At 45.0% G+C, this 21,856-nt stretch overlaps 1 protein-coding gene across 1 annotated transcript in view; it reads left to right on the forward strand.

Moving 5' to 3' along the window:
• Window positions 1-21,856, forward strand: part of OTOA (otoancorin) — a 66,349-nt gene that overhangs the window by 37,099 nt on the left and 7,394 nt on the right. Inside the window, exons 18-26 of the mRNA XM_049638416.1 lie at window positions 831-966; window positions 2,149-2,339; window positions 4,242-4,335; window positions 7,064-7,193; window positions 10,348-10,535; window positions 12,500-12,655; window positions 19,486-19,628; window positions 20,066-20,202; window positions 20,730-20,827. Of these exons, the coding sequence (XP_049494373.1) occupies window positions 831-966; window positions 2,149-2,339; window positions 4,242-4,335; window positions 7,064-7,193; window positions 10,348-10,535; window positions 12,500-12,655; window positions 19,486-19,628; window positions 20,066-20,202; window positions 20,730-20,827 (1,273 nt within the window). The remainder of the gene's footprint in view (window positions 1-830; window positions 967-2,148; window positions 2,340-4,241; window positions 4,336-7,063; window positions 7,194-10,347; window positions 10,536-12,499; window positions 12,656-19,485; window positions 19,629-20,065; window positions 20,203-20,729; window positions 20,828-21,856) is intronic.

The raw sequence follows: 21,856 nt of genomic DNA on the forward strand, positions 1-21,856 counted from the left end.
GACAGATTTGGGGTTAAAGGGAAAAAGACATCTGGGATGGCATAGAGGAAGAAGAACCTGTAGAATTTGGTTTTGGAACAGTCTAGTGGTCATGATGAGTAGGCCGTATGGGTCTAGAGCAGTCTTTCTCAACCTTTGTTTCATTATTGCCTCCCTAAAGGGAACAATTTAATTTCTCTGGAATGAGAGAATTTATCAGGAATAAGATTTTGTTGAATAGAGTTGAGCTTTAGTGGCTCACAAATCATTGTAATAGCTAAGATTTTTTTTTCACTCCCTCTCTCTACCTGAACCGGTTTTTCCCCCTTGGGGGCCATATTGCCTCTGTTAAGAATACATGGTCAAGAGTTTGGGGGATTCTACCCCGGAGATGCCAGAATTGGGTGTCATTTCTCTTACTTTCTCTGCTCTCTCCTTGTCTTTCTTACTTTCTATTTTATTCTCTCTTCTTTGTCTCTTCTACTTTTTCTCTTTCTTTCCCTTCATCTCCCCTCAGCCAGTCCATCAGTCAACATATGTTTATGGAGACCCCATTCCCTGATCATTGTTACTGGGGCATAGAAGAGAAGCATGATGGAAGTTTGCTTCCTGCCTATAAAAGAGGAGCATGATGGGAGTTTGCTTCCCGCTCATAGGAGAGGGGCATGGTGGGAAGAGGAGCATGATGGGTGGGAGGCTTGCTACCTGCCAAGAGGAGCCACATCACTGGGGAGAACAAACGTTTAAAGAATGGTCCTGGGATAAGCTCTTGGGCATGTGAAGGCTGATTTCAGGGGCAAATGCAGAACAGCCACTGTTCCCTCCTCTCTCATTCTTCTGTCTCTTTCCAGGGCTCACTACCTGGCTTCTGTCCCAGCTTCCCAGTGTGTGCCCTTTCTGATCAGCCTGGGGAAGAGTCGGTTGGACTCCTTGGTTTTAGATACCCACAAGAAGAATTCAGTCCTTAGGAAGGTACAGCAGTGCCTGGTAAGGAAACTCTTCCTGGTAGGCACTTTCCCTGGGGTTCCTTCCCCTCTGGGCATCTTGGCCATCCTGGGGAGCCCTCAGGGAATCTGGCTGGGATCTTGAGCTTGTGGTGATGGCCAGAAGTCTGACTTGTGGGTCTCAAAGCTGGTCCTGGAGCCCTGGGTGGGACAGTGTTGGCCATTGGTTTTGAGGACTGTCATCCTGGGACTTGAATGATGGGAGGCTGGTGTGGGGACTAGAAAGATCACAGTACACAGAGTCCGGGATCTAGACTGGCCTCTGGCAGTGATTGTTTGTGTGGCTTCCAGCAAGCCACTTCCTCTCTCTGAGCCTCAGTCTTCTCATCCCTAAGATGGGTGCAAGAGCACTTCCTGCACAAAGTTATTAAGGGCATGAAATAGGCAATATATTGTTCAGTGCCAAGGCCCAAAGGGCAGACTGTCTGAGTGTAAATCCCAGCCTTGCCACTGGCTGGCAGTTTGTCTTTAAAAAAGTGAATAATACAGGGGCACCTGGGTGTCTCAGTCGGTTAAGCATCCGACTTTGGCTCAGGTCATGATCTTGCCATTTGTGAGTTCGAGCCCCACGTCGGGCTCTGTGCTGACAGCTCAGAGCCTGGAGTCTGCTTTGGATTCTGTGTCTCCCTCTCTCTGCTCCTCCCCTGCTTGCACTTTGTCTCTCAAAAATGAATAAATGTTAAAAAAATTTTTAAAAAGTGGGTGATATTAGTACTTATCCCTTACAGTTACTTTGAAGATGGAGATTAAGACCTGGCATGTGTTAAGCACTCAAATGTTACCTACTTTGGTCATTTGGGGAAAGAGCCTTAGAGGCTTTCTAGTCCCATCCACAGTTTGAGGTGCTGTTTTTGTTATTGTTGTAGTATCAGAATGGTTGTTGAACTCTGGGGTAACCTCCCAGCAGTGGCACCAGTGACGACGTCAGCCCTCATTTACGGACTGTCCACCATGTGCCGAGTCTTCTGCCCTCATCGGCCCCTTGGTGGGGCCTTCTGGCTCCCGAGGCCCGCATCCCTGGGGTGAAATCCGACCCTGTGCTGTCATTACTAGTCCATGGTGGGGCGGGTGATTCCGATCCTGGAACCTTGACGACGTTTGGGATCGGGATGGGTTGTTGAGGGGTCACGGTCTTGAACCCTTCAGCTCCGCTTGTCGGTTTCAGAACAACTCCATTGCCGACGAGTTCATGCTAGACATCGTGGGGGACCTGCTCTGCCACTTGCCGGCAGCCACCATCTACCACGGGGTCTCCCCCCGGGCCTGGGCCACGGCCCTGCACAGACTCCGAGACTGCCCGCACCTCAGCCCGGAGCAGAAGGCTGCAGTGAGGCTCAGGCTCCTGGAACAGCAGGGGTGAGGAGGGGCTGGGGCTTGCTTTGGGGTGGGGTGCAGGCTCTGGGGCACCGAGCCCTGGTGCTCCTGCCCTTAAAACAGAGAGAGTCTTGGGGTCCCTGGGTGGCTCAGTCGGTTAAGCCTCTGACTGCGGCTCAGGTCATGATCTCACAGCTCGTGGGTTCGAGCCCCACGTCGGGCTCTGTGCTGACAGCTCGGAGCCTGGAGCCTGCTTCGGATTCTGTGTCTCCCTTTCTCTCTGCCCCTCCCCAGCTCGCTCTCTCTCTCTCTCTCTCCCTCCCTCCCTCTCTCTCTCTCTCTCTCTCAAAAATAAGTAAACGTTAAAAAAATTTTAAAATACCCCGAAAAACCCAGAGAGAGTCTCTAGTTTAGGGCAAGGTTTATGCTTATGTTTATTCTAGAAGGGTCTAGCTTACATTTATTCTAGAAATGTGACTTTTTTTTTGGCCTCAGATGCCTTGTAAAATGACAGTAACAGTGGCCGCTCATGTGGTTGTCACCAATACATCTTGGCTTATGTAAAGTTTTTGGAACGATGGCACTTTACAATTGCAGGGAGGTGGCATAATTGTTCTTGTGAAATAACAACGGCAGTAATAATAATGCAACTAATTGAACTACTGTCAGCTCAGTGGGGGAGCTCTCTGGGGGAACACAGAACTGTTGTCTCTCATGTAGAGTCTTCTGAAGTTAGGGCAGATATTTGAGTAGGGCCTAACCATCAGTCAGCGGTTAAGCAGCAAATGTTTGTGGAGTAATTACCACGTCCCAGGCACTGTCCTTTTATATACAGTTTAAGATCATGGACTCGGAAGGCCGATTCCTTGGGTTAAAATTTTGTTTGTATCATTTATTGTGTGTGTGACCTGGGAAAACCTACTTAATCTCTTTGCATTTTAATTTCCTTTCTTTTAACATTTTTTTTAAAGTTTATTTTTATTTATTTTGAGGGAGAGATAAAGAGCAAGCAGGGGAGGGGCAGAGAGAGAAGGAGACAGAATCCCAAGCAGGCTCTGTGCTGTCAGCTCAGAGCCTGATGCGGGGGCTCAAACTCACGAACCGTGAGATCATGACTTGAGCTGAAGTCAAGAGTCAGATGCTTAACCGACTGAGCCACCCAGGCACCCCATGCACTTAAATTTCTACACCCGTAGGACGGGGACAGTAGTGGAAGAAGAAGGGGAGGAAGGAAAGGTTGTGATATAAATGACAGAAACTCAACAATTCAATTCAGGCTAACAAAAGGGAATTTACTGAGTTCAGAAATAGAATGTAACTAAAAACTGCAGGGGTATACTTCACACATGACTGGATCTAGAGGCTCAAGCGATGTTGTCGGGAATATGCTCCTCCCATCCCTCAGCTCTGTGTTCCTTGGTGTGGCCTTTATTTTCTGCACTTGGTAACAAGAACCGCTTCCAATGTCCTCTTTACTGCTGGGGATACCAGAAGAAAGAGAGTCTAGTTCCAACAAAATCCCCAAGGGTGGCTCGGTGTCCTGCATGTGATATCCTGCATCACGTGCCTGTTTTCTTGGTCTGGGAAGTGGGACTTGTCCACGTATGAAATCTGTTCCTGCAAGAAAAGATTGCTGGGAGGGGCACCTGGGTGCCTCAGTTGGTTGAGCGTCTGACTTCAGCTCAGGTTATGATCTCACAGTTTGTGGGTTTGAGCCCCACGTCAGGCTCTGTGCTGACAGCTCAGAGCCTGGAGCCTGCTTCAGAGTCTGTGTCTCCCTCTGTCTCTGCCCCTCCCCCACTCGCGCTCTGTGTCTCTGTCTCAAAAATAATAGACATTAAAACACGTTTTTTAAAAATTAAAAAAAAAAAAAAAAGAAAAGGATGCTGCGAGCCAGGGACAACAGCATGGCTTTTCAGTTCACTGCTTATCATCTCTTCGTAGACTCCCCGGGAACTGGACAGCTGAGACTACGAAGGACTTGGGACCCTTTCTAGTACTTTTCTCAGGAGATGAATTAAGCTCTATTGCCACAAAGGTACTTCTGTGGGGTATACGGCCCCTTTGCTTTCTGGAACCTATCCTCCCTGCTTCACAGGGCTCAGATGTTTCCAGCTCCACTCCAGGATGTCTGAGGTTTGGGGAAAGGGAGTGAGGCAACAGCGAATCCAACTCTGGGCTTTTCACATGGCCCTTCAGACAGATGTGCACAGACGGGAGCTGTTAGCTACCACTCTGCTATCCATGAGCTTCTCACATGCATGCCTATTCAAGGGCTTACACCTTCCAGTGCCATAGGCACATGCACACTTCTGTCCAGTGTGTATAATCATGTGCACAAACACATTTAATCCAGAACCAGAACTTCATGGGGCATTGCCTTTGGGCACACGCTTTGCTTGGAGCAACTCTCCAAAATTAGACGGTCTAGACTAAGAGTCATGCCAGATAAGCATAAATGCCTCATCTTTTGCTACATAATGAAGCCACACAATCTCACTGGCATACAGCAATAAGCATTAATTTCTTGCTGACTGGTCTGTGGGTCACCAGGACAATTCTGCTTCTGGGGCCCAGGCTCCCTGGGGCTCGTTCTTCTCACCACGAAGGTCTGAAACTCCAGAAAAGGGAGCACCGAAGTGCAGTTTTTCTAAAGCCTACACGGGGAAATGGCACACTGTCACTTTCCATTGGTCAAAGCAAGTCACATGACTGAGCCCAACCTCAAGGCGGGGATAGGAAGTAGTCTCCTTCATGCACAAGTGGAGGGTGGGGAGGGAGTGAATGTTTCCTGGACAAGACTCAGATGGACTGCAAGGCATGTCCATGTGCTCTCATCCCTGTACATGCACCTGCAAGATGTACATTGTCACCTGTGCTCAGAAGGACCTGAACGTGGCATATCACCCAGGTTCACACATATGCACAGCACACATTCCAGTGTCCATGCATGGTAAAATCATCTTCTGGTGTGTCCAAACATATAGTCATAAGCAGCAGATATATACATACATATATATATATATGTGTATATATATATAATATAATATATACACACACACACACAGAGACATATACATATATATATATGATATATGTGATATACTTACATATTATATACTTATTTTCTAAAGATCAACTTTTGAAATGGAAAAAGTTTTGTCTCCAGATGGTTACATCTCAAAAACACAGTGTAAGGTAGGGTGAAAAAAAGGCTAGTTGCAAAAGAATATGTATAGTAGGATACTAAGTAAATTAGCAGATACTAGTTAAATTTTGTTTTCACTGTGAAAATGCTTTAATGGTGGGTTTTTTCCCACTGTGGAAATAGTTACATTAATTTTAAGTACATGCAAAACAGTTCTACATGTAAGACAAGTTTAGGAGTGCATGAGAATGGTTAGTGCTCAATTCAGGGTGATGGTTCGTTCCTTCTCTGGAAGGAAGGAGACCACTGAGTGAGGCAAGGACTCATCAATTATATTTGTGATGTTTAATTTTTAAGCTAGGTTGTGGGTACATGGGTGTTGTGTTGTATAATTCTCTCTACTTTTTTTTTAATGACTGAAATGTTTAATAAAACAAGTAGTACATGCTCCTGGTTAAGAAATTTCAAATGTACCAGAAGCTACAAGATGACAGGACGTCTCCCTCCCACTCCCTAGCCTGCCTCCCCAAAGACAATTGCTTTTCCTAGATTCTTCTGCATCCTTCCAGAAAAACCCTCCTTCTGCTTATATGTGTTCTTCCTTTAAAAAACGCAAAATGGAAAATACCATTCACTCTACTGTGCATTTTGCTTTTTAACAGTTAACCATGTCTCTTGTGAGTTGGCATGTGACCTTAGCTGCCCATGAGAATCACTGGAGAGATTCTAAAAGGACACATACATGGCCTCCACCCCAGGCCAATTGTCTTAGAATCTCTGGAGTGGGGCCTGAGTATATGTAGATTTCCCAGGTGATTGTCACCTACAGCCAAGATGGAACTACTGGCTTAGAATGTGACTCAAATTCTGAAGGTTAGAACAGAAAGAGGAACTCTCGAAACCTGAGGTGCATTATCTTTGGACCGAGTGGGACACAGTGATGCACAGCTGTGTGAGTGAGTTTGACGAATGCTCTGGGCTCATGAGCCCACGTCTACCAGTGAGATCCTGAGTCTTGACAAATTACATTGGTTCTAGATTAGAAATGGCACCTTCTCCAGGGTACCTCTGGAAGCCGCTTCATTGCTGGTTTCCACCCAGAATCAGACATAACCCTCTTTTCCTCTTTTTTGATGATAAATAGAAAGTTTAGTAAAAATTTAAAAACAGTACCAGATCAAAATGGGGTAGGCTCACCTACATTTTTAACAGAAATTATCAGGTTGCTCCAGTAATGATGCACCATTTAACAGTCCCATAGAAAAATAAATGTGTGTATTTACTGCATTTGTTCAGCATTAAGTAATAGCACTTTACCTTTTTTTTTTTTTTTTTTTAGGTAATATCACTTTATTTTATTTTTGGCAGTCTGATAGGTAAAAAACAATATATACTCGTGTTATTGAACATTTATTGGATGCTACTGAGGTTAAGTATTATTTTATATGATTCTTCGTAGAGAACAGATTAGTTGAGCTAGGAGATAAATTTATATAAGAAGCTGCTATAAAAGAAAAACAACCCCGGAGGGAGTAAGTAGTATCACAGTTTAAGTCTGTGTTTAATGTGCTTTAATTATTATTCATTCCTCCTCTTTCCCCTTCTTCCCCCCACACAGTTTCCTGCTATCCTTCAACAAACAGCTTCCAAGATGGCCGGGACTTTGCTCCCCAAAGAATTCCTCTGGGCTGTCTTTGAATCTGTCCGGAACAGCAGTGAGAGGAGCCTCAGCTCTGACCCCAGCCCTGGTGAGTGTTTCCGGGGTGTCTGAGTTGGAGCTATGGCAGCGATGTTTGGGCTGAGTCCCTGGCATGAAGAGGCCTCCTCGTCCAGGGGGCTGGTTGAAACGTTTGCAAGGCAGTGGCATGACAAAAAGCCATAGACCAAAGAACTACACCTTTGGAAAAGTGATTTGGAATCACGTCTTCCACTCCTTCCCCAGGCCAGTGGGTTAAATGGTGAACGCATGCAACACCCATTTCAAAAAGATTGACCTAAAGGGTCTAAATGGCTGAGTGACTGGGCATTGTAGTGCTGGGGCCAGGCTGGCCGGTGTGAACGTTGGATCTGCTGCTTACTGGCTGTGTGCCTTTGGGTAAGCCCTTTAACCTCTCTGTGCCTCAGTGTTCATCGTCTGTAAGATGGGGACAATGAAGGTCTCTACCTCATTAGGTTATTATGAGAGGTAATGGATTTGAACCTGTAAACGTGTTCACAACATTGCCTGGCATGTAGGAAGTGCTCAGTAAGTGTGAGATACTTTTATGACTTTTGTGCACCCACGAAGCACAGACTTGTGTCAGGCAGGAGGAGGCAAGGTTAATCGGACCCAATCATAATTGTAATAATAATCATTGGCAGCCAGTGCTCGCTTGCTTTCCTGCAACAAATAATTACTGAGCGCCGGCTCTGTGAACACAACAGACAAAAATCCCTGTCCTGGCAGAGCTTACTTTCAAGGGACCTGGTGGGGAGGGCAGGTGCCAGACAGTATAAATCACACACACAGTAAGTAAAAGACGTAGTAGATGGTGTGATGATGACTGCCAAGAAGGAAGATAAAGCAAGGGAAGGAAGGGGGTCGGGGGGTGTGGGGTGGGGGATTATAATTTGAACAAAGATTTCAGATTCTGTGTCTCCCTCTCTCTCTGCCCCTCCCCTGTTCATGCTCTGTCTCTCTCTGTCTCAAAAATAAATAAACGTTAAAAAAAATTAAAAAAAAATAATAATTTGAAAAAAGAACAGTGGATGCGGGTTTCACTGAGAAGGTGACATTTCAGTAGACTCAGGGAGTGTGGGCGTGGACCGTGTGGACATGTAGTGTTGGACTCCTACGGGCAAATAGAAGTGTGACAGGAACGAGAAGGGATGGAAAATGAGAGGCCAGTGTGGCTGGAGCACACGAGAGGCAAGGCCATGTAGGGCCGTATAAAGAAAGTCCTAAGGACTTTGTCTTTGTCCTTGGGTTGGGGTGTCATGGGGGAATCGAGCAAAGAAGTGTCACAATCTGATGTAGGTTTACCTCGGGTGGTCCTCTCTCCGTGCCCTGTCTCACCTCACCTCTGTACTCTGATGTGGGTGCTGTGCTTGCTCCCATTTTCTTGACATGGGAAACTGAGGTTTAGAGGGGATTAAGAGACTTGGCCAAAGTCACTGAGTGAGTAATGGCAGCTCTTGGGTTCGTACCCAGAGCCGGTGGTGAGCTCCATTAGCTCCTCCTGCCCTCACGACCTAGCAGTGCCCTTGTCAGATGGCAATGCTCCTACTCTGTGCATGTGGGTGTGCGAAGGTAAGACATGTCACATGCTGGGGAGGAGCCTCTGTTACCAGCACACCATTGGGATTTTCTTTAGTGGTTCTGGGTATTAATTACTGCCTCGCTTATAGTAATTAATGGATTAGCAGACTTACAACTTGGTTTCATTTTAGTTAATTTATATGTATGTGTTGATTCATTCAACAAATATTTGCCAAACACCTACTATGTGCCAGGCCTGGAATACAGCAGTGATAATACCAAGTCCCTGCTGCACTATTTAACCATTCTGTTCCTCTCTAATTCTGTATCACTGGATCCTGTTTTCCTGGGAAAGTGGGGTGGAGTGGGGGAGTCTAGGAAGGAGGTGTCTTTTGTGATAAAGATGCTTGAGGACCACACGTGGTGCCCTTGATCTGGTCTGATTTCCCCTCCTGACCAGAGTCCAGTGAGTTGCCATTGGTAAGGGAATGGCCACAGAGCTTGGGAATGCCCTGGCCCAGGTGGTGCTGGTGAGTCTGCGAGCCTCAGGGATAGACAGCTGCTAAGACAGGAAAGCCAGGATTGCTCTCAAGATAAGGAGCCCTGGTGGCTCTGGGTGGCTCAGTCGGTTGGGTGTCCCACTCTGGATTTCAGCTCGGGTCACGGTCTCACAGTTCATGGCTTTGAGCCCCTCATTGGACTTGCTGCTGGTAGTGTGGAGCCTGCTTCAGATTCTCTCTCTCTTGCTCCGTCCCTCTCCACCTCACTGTGTTTCTCAAAGTAAATGAATAAACTTAAAAAAAAAAAAGAGAGAGAGAGAGAGAGATGGTATCCTTAAAAAAAAAAAAAAAAAAAAAGACAAGGAGCGTTCGGTTTTCTCCCAGGTTGGGCATATCTGGGAGAAACATTTCGTTTGTGTGTTGATGATGTGAGCTCATTTGACCAGGTGAGGTTCAACTTATTCCGAGACTGAAATGGACGGGTTTCTCCTGTTGCGAAGAAAACACAACAGGTCCATTTCTCCTCTCCCTGAGGCAGTGGGAAGGCCATAGCCTCCACGATGATTTTCACGGACGACACATCATTCATCCTCCCTTCCCACACCAAGAACTGAATGCTCCTTCCTCGTAATTCTGGGAGCTTTAACTCTGGGTTGCAAACTCAAATGTATGCAGGGGGGCTGCGGGTACATAGCTAATAAAGATAGCTAACACGTATTGAGCACTTACTGTATACCTGGCATTGTTCTAAGTGCCTCAGATGTAATAATACATTTAGCCTTCACAGAAGTTCCATGAGGTAATTTTATCCTCATTTTATTGATGAGGGAACTGAGGCAGACTGGGGTTATATAGTTTTGGATTTGAATCTGAAGCCAGAACTGTTCACCACCGGCTCCTACTGTCCTCCAGGCAATTTGGAGCCCCAATGGAACGTTGCAGAGCTCCTACGGTGTGCATGTGGTGTGCAAAAAGTTGGCATTTCCGCAATTTCATTACCAGGTAATTAGCAAGAAGTGCCAGAAGTGGGATTCAGGCTCTCCATGCGTCGACGCTAAGCTGCCTCTCGTGCGTAAATCCAACTGGAGAAGGTTACTCGTTTCAATAAAGAAACAGACTAACGTGCCTGAAGCCCTCTTTCTTCTGTTCCTCCCCATTCTTCAGGTTGCCATGGAGTCGTGGCTCCTTCCTCCGGTGACATCTTCACGCTGGCTGAAGCCAATGCCTGCTGGGCCCCCGAGGACCTGCTCTGCATGGAGGAGCACACGTTCATCAGGAACGTGGAACTTCTGGGGGCTGTCAGGGGTTTCGAGCAACCTCAGCTGATGACCCTGAAGGAGAAGGCAGTGCAGGTAAAGCCCGCGTCAGGGTGGGAGCTTTCAACAGAGAGAAAACCCCAGAAGGACGGTCCCGGCATTTCTGTGGGCAGAGCCCACCCCAGGGGGTTTTCACTTGGTGGTACCGTGTTGCATCTGACAAATTTCTAGTTCCTCTCCCTTAGGGCTGTGGCAGAGAACAGACGTGTGTCTTGGCATCTAATGGATGTTCAGGAAAAAGTTCTGTGGATGTTCTGGTGCCTCTGACTGAGACGGTTTCCAGGAACTGTGCCTTTTCTTTCTCCACATGGAGGACCTCAGTTGCTGCTTACAGCAGGTTCTCTCAGAGGCTGTTGCGATTTTGTCGGAAAACATAGCAGAAAAAAGTGAAAAGAAGACTAGAAGTCATTTTTCATCTTTATAAAAGGGTCCCTTTGGGGCGCCTGGGTGGCGCAGTCGGTTAAGCGTCCGACTTCAGCCAGGTCACGATCTCGCGGTCCGTGAGTTCGAGCCCCGCGTCGGGCTCTGGGCTGATGGCTCGGAGCCTGGAGCCTGTTTCCGATTCTGTGTCTCCCTCTCTCTCTCTGCCCCTCCCCCGTTCATGCTCTGTCTCTCTCTGTCCCAAAAATAAATAAAAAAACGTTGAAAAAAAAATTATATAAAAGGGTCCCTTTGAGTGGCTCATTTCAGCCATTAGGATAGTTGTGGAATAGCTAGTTACCCTTGTGGGGTTAAGGCATTAAATTTCTTAAAATTATATTTATAACTCTTTTTTATATAGATGGCCCAAGTTTATTGTAGAAAGGTGGGAAAATAATAAAAAAGAAAATCGGTCATAATCTTCTACCTAGAGATAAGCACTGTTAACATTTTGGTATATTCCCCTGAAGCTCCCCAGACTTCTGTATATGTGTATAAAATATATTTATATATTTCATGCGTGTATTTCATGTATACTTACACATATATTTTCAAAAAATAGTATCATGCTCACCCACTATTCAGTAACTTGCTGTCCACACCCAACAGTATAAACGCATATTTTTCTTTATCAGAAATATAAATTTATATCAGCATTTTAAATAGCTATATAATATTTCATTTTATGGCTGGTCCTTTTTTTTCCTGGTCCTTATTTATTTAGCAAATTGGTAGACTTTTAGGTTGTTTATGGTTTTTTAATGCCTCAAAGTGCGTATTTGTACATGTTTCTTTGGATACTTGTCTCATTATTTACTTAGGATAAATTCCTAAGGTGGAATTTTGGGGTCAAAGAGTGTAAATGTTTGAAAAGCTATTGATACATATGACCAAATTCCTCTCCAAAGAGTACGTACCGATTGTATTCTCAGCATCCACAAATGAGGGTATCCTTTATCCCATATCTCTTCAACACCATAAATGATCATTCTGTTTATTCCTTGTCAATATGATCAGCTAACATGGTATTCTTTGATTGTTGTTGATGTACAATTTAAAAAGTTATGACTAAGACTGAACTTTTTTCCATGTTTCTTCTTTTGTGAATTTCGTATTCATGTCTTTTTTTTTTCGAAAATCAGTAAAACTTTGCTTCTGTTCTTTCACCATTAACAGAAAACTAGGGAAAGCAAAAATGTTTGTGTTTACAAGATAAATGGCATCTTTACCCAGAAAACATCAAACCCTCAAATTACAACAGGGAAGATAAGAGCACCCTCCCCCACTTCCCCTGAGCTGTCTTTGTCATCTTAGACAAAGCCTTAGTCCACTGGCCAGGGACCCTAGATGTGGCCAATTCAAGACGAGGGCCAAGAAATCAGACCAGTCCATTCCTGTGATACAAAGTTGTTCTGTTCATGTCTTTTGCATATATATATTTAAGTAAAAACAAGTGTAGGCATACATTTCTTGTTGATTTTTAAGAGAATTTTGTATATTAAAGAGACTTACCCTGTGTCTGTTTAAAATACTATTGGTGATGGTCAGTCTAATCTGGATTTTTTTTTTTTGGCTTGAAGTTTTGGGACATGCCTTCTTACTGGAAAGAGTACCATATTGTCTCCCTGGGGCGCATTGCTCTGGCTCTTAATGAGAGCGAGCTGGAGCAGCTGGATCTCAGCTCCATTGACACTGTGGCTTCCCTCAGCCAGCAGACAGAATGGACCCCAGGACAGGTAGGTAGATGTTGCTGGATCTTTTAAATATCCCATTTGGGTCTTAATTTTCTGTATATTTTCCTTTATATCTTGAACATACAGTATTTATAATAACTGTTTTAAAATCTTTGCTGCCGGGGTGCCTAGGTGGCTGGGTCAGTTAAGCGCCTGACTTCAGCTCAGGTATGATCTCACGGTCTATGGGCTTGAGCCCCATGTTGGGCTCTGTGCTGACAGCTCAGAGCCTAAAGCCTGCCTCGGATTCTGTGTCTCCCTCTTTCTCTGCGTCTCCCTTGTTCTCTCTCTCTCTCCCTCTCTCTGGAAAATAAATAAACATTAAAAAAAATTAGGGGCGCCAGTGTGGGTCAGTCAGTTGGGCATCTGACTTTGGCTCGGGTCATGATCTCACGGTCTGTGAGTTCGAGCCCCATGTTGGGCTCTGTGCTGACAGCTCAGAGACTGGAGCCTGCTTCGGATTCGGTGTCTCCCTCTCTCTCTGCCCCTCCCCTGCTCACACTCTGTCTTTGTCAAAAATAAATAAATGTTAAAAAAAAAATTTTTTTTAATAAAAAAAATTTTTAAATCTTTGCTGCTAAATTTCCATCATCAGTCATTTCTGAGTTTGTTTCTATGGGCTAATTTTTCTCCTAGTTATGGGTCATGTATGGGTCATGGCTAGTAATTTTGACTGACTGATTGGCATTGTGAATCTTATCTTTTTGAGTGCTTGATTTAGTTGTACTCCTTTGAAGAGTATTTGGCTTTGTTCTGACATACATTTAAATTACTTTCAAATCAGTTTGGTCCTTCTGAGGCTTCTTTTTGAGTGTAATTAGGGTGAGTCCAGAGTGACCTTAATTCTATAGTTAATTTGTCCCCATTACTCACACATGATTCTTCTGGGGACTCTGTCTAATGCTGTATGTATTTCAAGACCTTTCTGCTCTGGCTGGTGGGAATGTGTGTTCTCTTTCTAACTCCATACAAGCTCTGAGAATTGTTCAGCCTGCTGCTTTCTGATGCCTCTTCCTGGTATTTATGTGGATTTCACTTCTGGCCTGTGTAGATAGGTCAGTACTGAGCCAGACCGGAGAAGACCTCTCTCTCTTCTGTGAAGTTTCTCTTCTGGTATTCTGTCTCTCTCTCTGAACTTTCTTATTTTCCAGTACTTTCCCCCACAAATTACTGGTGCCCTGGCCTCCCTGACCTTGGATCTCTGTATTTCCAACTCAGATGGACCACTGGGGTTTTGGGGTCCCTTCCCTGCTCCCTGGACTGCAAGCTGCTTCTGGGCCATAAGCAAGGGTGATTTTCAGACTCTTCTTATTTATTTTCCCTCTTTCAGGATTATAGTCCTATGTTCTCCATTGTTCAGTGTCTGAATACAATTGTTTCTGTATTTTGTTCAGTGTTCTCATTGTTTACGGTGGGAGGGTGATTCCTGTGTCACTTAATCCTTCATGGTTTAAAGAAGAACTCCCCAGAATTTAATTACTTCAACTGGGAGGGAAGTTAACCCACTGGATTGCTAGAAAGGGGAGTCTTAGCTGCTTCGTGGTATCTTCATTCTCAGGCAGGCCTCCCTCAGTGGTCATTTTCAACACCAGGTTTATATATTATCTACTTAGTAACCCCATAAAAAGAGTGCCTCTTTTGCATTAATTTTTTTTTACATTTTTTTAATGTTTATTTTTGAGAGAGAGAGAGAGAGAGAGAGAGACAGAGCACGAGTGGGGGAGGGGCAGAGAGAGAGGGAGACACAGAATCTGAAGCAGGTTCCAGCTCTGAGTTGTCAGCACAGAGCCCTACATGGGGCTCAAACCCATGGACTGAGACATCGTGACCTGAGCCAAAGTTGGACACCTAACCGACTGAGCCGCCCAGGCGCCCCTTTTCGCACTAATTTTTGAAAAAATTGCAGCATGGGCTGTGATTGCCCACTGCAAACCATCACTGTAGTCAGGAGTAGAGCAAGTTGGGTGGCCAGGCATGTGTCAGGGAGCGGAGTCCCATCTCAACATGACCCTGTGAACTGACAGTGGGGAATGGGAATGTGGGGGCTGCCTAAAGGCCCCCAAAGACATCTATGCCCCAATCCCTGGAACCTTGGAAGATGTTCCCTTATATGGCAAAAGAGATTTTTCAGAGATGATTAATTTAAGGATTTTGAGGTGGGAAGATTCTCCCGATGAGCCCGATGTAATCACAAGGGTCCTTATGAGAAGGAGGCAGGAGGCCACAGATACACAAGGACACAGAGAAAGATTCGAAGGCCCCAGGCTGCTGGTTCTGAAGAGGGAGGGTGCAGCTACAGGCACCCTGTGGAAGCTAGAAAAGGCAAGGAAATAACATTCTCTCGAGTTTCCAGGAGGAACACACCCCTGCCGACCCATTTTAGGACTTAGGGCCTCCAGAAATGTAAGAGAATACATTTGTGTTGTGTGAAACCACTGACTCTGTGGCAGTTTGTTACAGCAGCAAGAGGAAACAAATACAGGGGGGTTCACCAAAGGAAAAGCATGGTGTTCTCAAACACGGTGGGGGGGACGGGTGCTGGGCAGGCAAAACCACTGCATGTCCCCCAGTTGTGTGAGCTTTTTGGAATCAGGATTGCCACGTCCAATACTCTGAGTGGCACCATTCCAACAGAACCCAGCGTGAGTTGTATCACCCGCACTCCAGAGCTGGGCAGTGTGGAGGCCGTGGCTGGGAGGGTTACACCAGTCAATACATGGGAAACATTTTGAATAATGCCTGGCACATAGTGTTCAGTAAAAAGTACTTATGTATTTATTTTGAGAGAGAGTGAACGTGAACAAGGGAGGGGCAGAGAGACGGGGAGAGAGAGAATGCCAAGCAGGCTCTGCACGGTCATGAGGCTCGAACCCCGGAACTGTGAGATCATGACTTGAGCCAAAATCAAGAGTCGGACACTTAACTGACTAAGCCACCCAGGCGGCCCAGAAAGTAATTGTTTTCATTGTCATGGCCATCATCATCATCATCATCATCATCATCATCACCACACTTCCTCTCTCTGGAAGTTTAAAAGTTGCCTCAAAAAAAGAAAAGAAAAAAATAAGTTGCCTCATTTCCAAGATGGTCTAAACCAAGCAATTGGAGGTTCCTTCTATCCTGACATTCCATAATGACTGGTTTTGACTGGTTTGGGAAGTGCCACCTCAGCCTTCAGATATTAAAATCCTTCTATTTACAGTCCTGGAGAAAACAAATATATATCCAACTTAGAAACTAGAGTATCTCTTTCCCTTTGCACCAGTTTTAATTCCCATGGATGCCAGTGAGATTTATCAATATGTTTGAAGAGGATATGAAAACCTAACATTTGCATAGATCATTTGCAGTCAGTCCCTCAACTTTCGCTCCCAATCAAACCCTTAAATGCATGTTTCTAGATTAATAGACAGACCTGGCGGAACTACATTAACGGAGTTCAGTTTAAAAACCAATATAAGGGGGGGAGGAAACTATTAGAGAAGCCAGAGGGATGAACAGGGAGATTGAAATCCTAGAGCTATTCATTTTTCAGAGGGTTAATATTGCCTCAAAGTGTTAGTATTAATTGTCTGGGAATCATTACAGATACACTGGTCCAGTCATTCAAGTAAATATATTTTGGCTTATCACCTCGCAAGCTGAGCTTGCGTTTTCCGGGTTCCAGTGGTGAGGACAATTTAATACCGCGTCCTCAAAGTAATTTTATTTGAATTGTATTTTTGCGCTTTCATTTTAAAATGGGCACGCCTGATAGGTGAGGAGCATACATCGTTACGAGTCATCTAGTGAAACCTGATTTGGGAAGCCTTGATAGGAAATGTTCAAAAGCTACCTTGAATCTCTATGTTCTCATCATACCCAGACATCTTCACAGGCTACGAGTACAGGCTCTGGAGTCAGACTGTGAGCTTTGTAATCACTGAGGGAAGTTTCGTGGAGAACCTGATCAGTCTGATTTGCAGGAACATGGGAAATCTTCCTGAAGCCAGTCCGTGTGAAGGCAGCAATCCGATGCCATTTCTTTTGTGTTTTTTTTGACATTTTTAAATGCTTTTTTTTTTTTATTTGTATTTGAGAGAGAGAGAGACAGAGTGCAAGCAGGGGAGAGGGCAGAGAGAGAAGGAGACACAGAATCCGAAGCCGGCTCCAGGCTCTGAGCTCTCAGCATAGAGCCCGACGTGGGGCTCAAACTCACAGACCGCGAGATCATGACCGGAGCTGAAGTTGGACGCTTAACCGACTGAGCCACCAGGCGCCCCAATCCAATGCCATTTCAAAGGGGGTACCTATTGCCTACAACTTCTGTAGATCACTCACTCAGATATTCATTCATTCATTTAAAAAGTACTTATTGAACCAAACTGTGTGCCAGGCGTTGTACCAAGCAGTAGGGATTCAATAGCTAGCTGGATATTCTGTGCGTCTTGGGATTCTACGGTGGCACAGACAAAAAAGTGAGCACAGTGACAAATGTTTTGAAATTGTGATAATTGATGGGGCACCTGGGTGGCTCAGTTAGTTAAGCGTCTGACTTTGGTCCTAATCTCCTGGTTCATGGGTTTGAGCCCCATGTCGGGCTCAGCACTGATAGCTCAGAGCCTGGAGCCTGCTTCGGATTCTGTGTCTCCCTTTCTTTCTGCCCCTTCCCTGCTTGTGTACTCACTCTCTCTCTCTCTCTCTCTCTCTCTCAAAAATAAAATAAACATTAAAATAATAAAATGACGATAATTGATAACAGAAAATGAGCAAGGTGCTCATAGAAATAGTCAAGGAAGGAGGCTATTTAATATAGGTGAATCAGGGGAAGAGGTAGCATGTAAGCAGACCTGAGTAGGGGTGCCTGGGTGGTTCAATGGGTTAAGCGTCCAACTCTTGATTTCAGCTCATGTCATGATCTTGGGGTTTGTGGGTTTCAGCCCTGTGCTGAACACAGAGCCTGCTTGGGATTCTCTCTCTCCCTCTCTCTCTGCCCCTTCTCAGCTCGCGTTTTCTCTGTCTCTCTCAGAATAAATAAAGTAAATAAACAGACCTGAGGAATGGGGAGGCAGCAGACATGAAAAGTAGAAACCCAGTGCAACATTTCACAGTCTTTGTCAACACTTTCTCTTAACACTGTAATGATTCTTATTGTGTGATAAGGATGAACTAACTATTCTTATTGTGTGATAGGGATGAATTAAAAAGGGATGGCGGGGGTGTCTGGATAGCTCAGTTGGTTAAGTGTCCAACTCATGATCTCAGCTCAGGTCTTGATCTCAGGGTCGTGAGTTCAAGCTCTACATTGGGCTCCAGGCTGGGTGTGAAGTCTACTTTAAAAAGAAGTAAAAGTAAAGGAGATGGGAAGACTCACTATATCCGTGTGACCTTCACTCCCATTCAGATGTTTGTCCTTGGATGTCTCCTCCCTTTCTTTGCCTTGTGAGCTCTTGTCCTCTTGTAATCTTTTGCACCTGCCTGTATAAGCACTGAGGGATCCAGACTTTATTATACAGAGAATCTCCAAAGGCTTGACTTGAATCCTTCCTCAGGTCTGACATAAGTAGATCAAATGAATCAGGGTTCATTTAGTTCCAAGTGGCAGAAAAAACAACCCAAAGTGGCTTGACCAAGCAAAGGAATTTATTGGCTCCCTTAACTGAAAAGTTGAAGTAAAGAGTTCAGTTTTGGCTGGATTCTGAGTCTTCAACACTATTGTAAAGAATCTGTCTCTCACCATCTTTTGACCCTACTTTCCTTTGCGTTGGCTTCAGTCAGAGGCAGGTTCTTTCCATGCAGTGAATTCTAGCAGGTTCAGGTGTTTATCCTTCCAAGGTCAGTCCAGAGAAAGACTGTCTTATTCCTCTATTTCAATTAGGACATCCCTAATTATTCCAGCTAACGTCCTGGTTGGTTTTGACTGGATCACATGCCCAGTCTAGAACAAATCATGGCAGCCAAGCTGAGGGAAAACTTGACTAGTCGGGACTGGGCCATAGCATCACTTCTGGAACTCAGCAGGCAGTTACTCCAGCTGAACCACATGAAGTAAGAGTGTGGGAGGGGTGGCTCTCCAGGGAAAGTCGTGCACAATGAATGGCTACTGTGGAAGAATTTCAGGGAACCCTACACATCCACACCAACCCCCTTGAATCAAAGCTCACTGAAGAGATTCCTCTGTGATTTTCTACACCAAAGCATTTGATATACTACTCTCTGGAATTGAAGAGAGAAGGACAAACCTACTTCTGTAGGACTTTAAAGAAAGAAAAATTCACTGTGGCCAAGATAGTCAGGGAAGACTTCATGAAGAAAGTGACATTTGACTTGAACCACTGCCCCTCCGCCCCCCCACCGTCCCGCCCAAATAAAACGCTGGTTGGATTATAACAGTTGGGGATGCAGGAAGTACATTTCAGATGGAGGGAATGATTTGAGCAAAGGCAAAGGAGCAGAATATTACAAGGTTTGTGAGACAGTGCTGGAAACAGAGGCTGGAAAAGTTTGGATTCTGACGCAGGAGAACTTATGTGAGCAAACTATCTGAAGGTCATGAGTGACTGAGGAAAATAAGCCAGCAGACACAGACACAGGCACAGGACACAGTTCCTTTCATGTTGGTGAAGGATACAAGAGTTTCACTGCCAGAAGGCACCTCCCTGGATCAGGGGACACACTCAATGGAAGCAGCACCTTAGGGACACGAACATGGAGGCGGTGGCTAGGATGCTTCGGAATGGGAGTGTGTCCAGAGGAGTACGGGTGGGGGATTGGTCCAGAGGCTACTGATCTAGCTCTGTTATTCCCTCCTAGTCTCTGGATGGTTCATCTTTATTCTTCCTTATTTTTTATAGGCTAAATCCATTCTGCAAGGATTCCTGGAGGATTCAGGCTATCGTATCCAGGATCTGAAGAGTTTCCACTTAGTAGGACTTGGTACAACCTTGTGTGCTATGAACATCACTGAAGTCTCACTTATAAAAATCTCAGAATTCAGGTAACCAAACCAGTTGTGTGTACAATGGCAAATGATTGACCAGCTCATTCATCCAGCAACATGTTCTCCTCTTCCTGATGCTTTGCCACCTTTCTGGGCTAAGATAAGGATTGGAGTCAGCTGGATCCTTTCTGGATGCTGAGCCTACCTACCTTCTTCTTTTTTTTTTTTTTAATGTTGTTATTTATTTGAGAGAGAGCAAGCATGGGAAGGGCAGAGAGAGAGGGAGAGAGAATCCCAAGCAGGCCCCATGCTGTCAGCTCAGAGCCTGACGCAGGGCTTGATCCCACGAACCATGAGATCATGACCTGAGCCGAAACCAAGAGTCAGATGCTTATTAACTGAGCTGCTCAGGCCCCGAGCCTGCCTACTTTCTGCACACCAGTTGTGTCTGAAGAGTCTCCCAGGCTCACACTATATTCTTCCCTCTTAATTAGGGTGGTGGTGGCCAGAATCGGAACCCTGCTCTGCAGCACCCATGTCTTGGCCGAGTTTAAGAGGAAGGCAGAAGTTGTATTTGGGGATCCCGCCAAGTGGTCCGGCCCTGTCTTGCAGGAGCTCGGGACCATTGCAGGTAAGAGGCACCTTGAGCATGCCTTCTCTCCCTTTCCAACCTTTGTCCTGGGGACAAAAGCAAATAATAATAATAATAATAATAATAATAATAGAATCCTTGGCTGTGTGTAGTGAACATCTCTAAGGTTACAGTGGAACCTAGATTCATGACTTGAAGGTACAGAGGGTGAGGTCTACAAATCTCCCCTTGGTGATTCCTGTGCTCACTAAAGCGGTTTAGGATGTGATTTAATTGGCTCCTAACTAGTTTCATACACAATCTGCAATTGCGTAAAGTTCCTTCTGGGCATAGATTTCCTTGTAGGAGACCAATCAGGGCTGCTATGACCCACTTTTTTTTTTTTTTTTTTTTTTTTTTTTGAGTTGATTAAGGAACTTGATTCTCCAGTGTGATTTTCAGGGCCTTTGGTAAGGAATGCGGCTTGCCTAGAACAGACAGATCTGTACATTAGGCAGCACCATTAATAAAACAAGTAGAGTTCTGATGGCTGGATCTAAACCCTCGTGATTCCTTTTCCTCTCCAGCTGGATTAACTAAGGAAGAGCTCCAAATGCTGGACAAGGATTTGATGCCGTATTTCCAGCCATCAGCAATCAAATGCCTTCCTGATGAGATATTCAAAGTAGGTACCCAGTTCTTCAAGGAGAATAGGAGCTTGACCCCATTTCAAATCACATAGGGGAACAGATGGCAGGCCTCGGATTCTAGAGGCTTGCAACCAGCCTTCTCGGAAAGGGCCAGGGGGGAGCTGTATGCCAACAATGAATGGGTCACATTCTGGGTTAAAAAATTTTTTTTCTTAAAACTTTAATTTATGTTTTAATTGTACTTATTTTTATGGTTGTCTTCCCTTCATAGCAGGTGGTATTGATTTTCTATTTATGATGGTAGGACAGGTTCATATTTCTTTATCCAGAACCCTTGGGGACAGATATATTTCAGAGTTCAGAATTTTCCAGATTATAAAAAGATCACTCTGTGAATCTACAGTATGTAACTTAACACCCCCAGCAGTGTCTGGGGAAGCACCTTACGCATTAATATTTCTGTGAAGTAATCAATGACGTCACATTAATTGGAATAAGTAGAGACTCTAAGTGACCTTCAGTCAATTCAGGTTTTGCAGGCAAAGAAGTTTGTCTTAAACTTTGGAAAACACTTTCAGCTTTGAGATGTTTCTGGATTTCAGAATTGCCAATGAGGGATTGTAGACCTATATAACATTTCCTAATTATTTTTATTTTTTAAATTATTTATTTATTTTTTTAAATGGTTATTTACTTATTTTTTTTTATTTTTTTTAACGTTTTATTTATTTTTGAGACAGAGAAAGACAGAGCATGAACGGGGGAGGGGCAGAGAGAGAGGGAGACACAGAATCGGAAGCAGGCTCCAGGCTCTGAGCCATCAGCCCAGAGCCCGACACGGGGCTTGAACTCACGGACCGTGAGATCGTGACCTGAGCCAAAGTCGGACGCCCAACCGACTGAGCCACCCAGGCGCCCCTACTTATTTTTTAGAGAGAGAGAGGTCGCAAGCTGGGGAGGGGCAGAGAGAGAGGGAAACAGAGAATCCCAAGCAGGCTCTGCATTGTCAGCACAGAGCCCAATACAGGGCTTGAACTTACAAACTGTGAGATCATGACCTGAAC

The sequence above is a fragment of the Panthera uncia genome, chromosome E3 (genome assembly GCF_023721935.1).
Source record: "Panthera uncia isolate 11264 chromosome E3, Puncia_PCG_1.0, whole genome shotgun sequence".
NCBI classification, from domain to species: domain Eukaryota; kingdom Metazoa; phylum Chordata; class Mammalia; order Carnivora; family Felidae; genus Panthera; species Panthera uncia.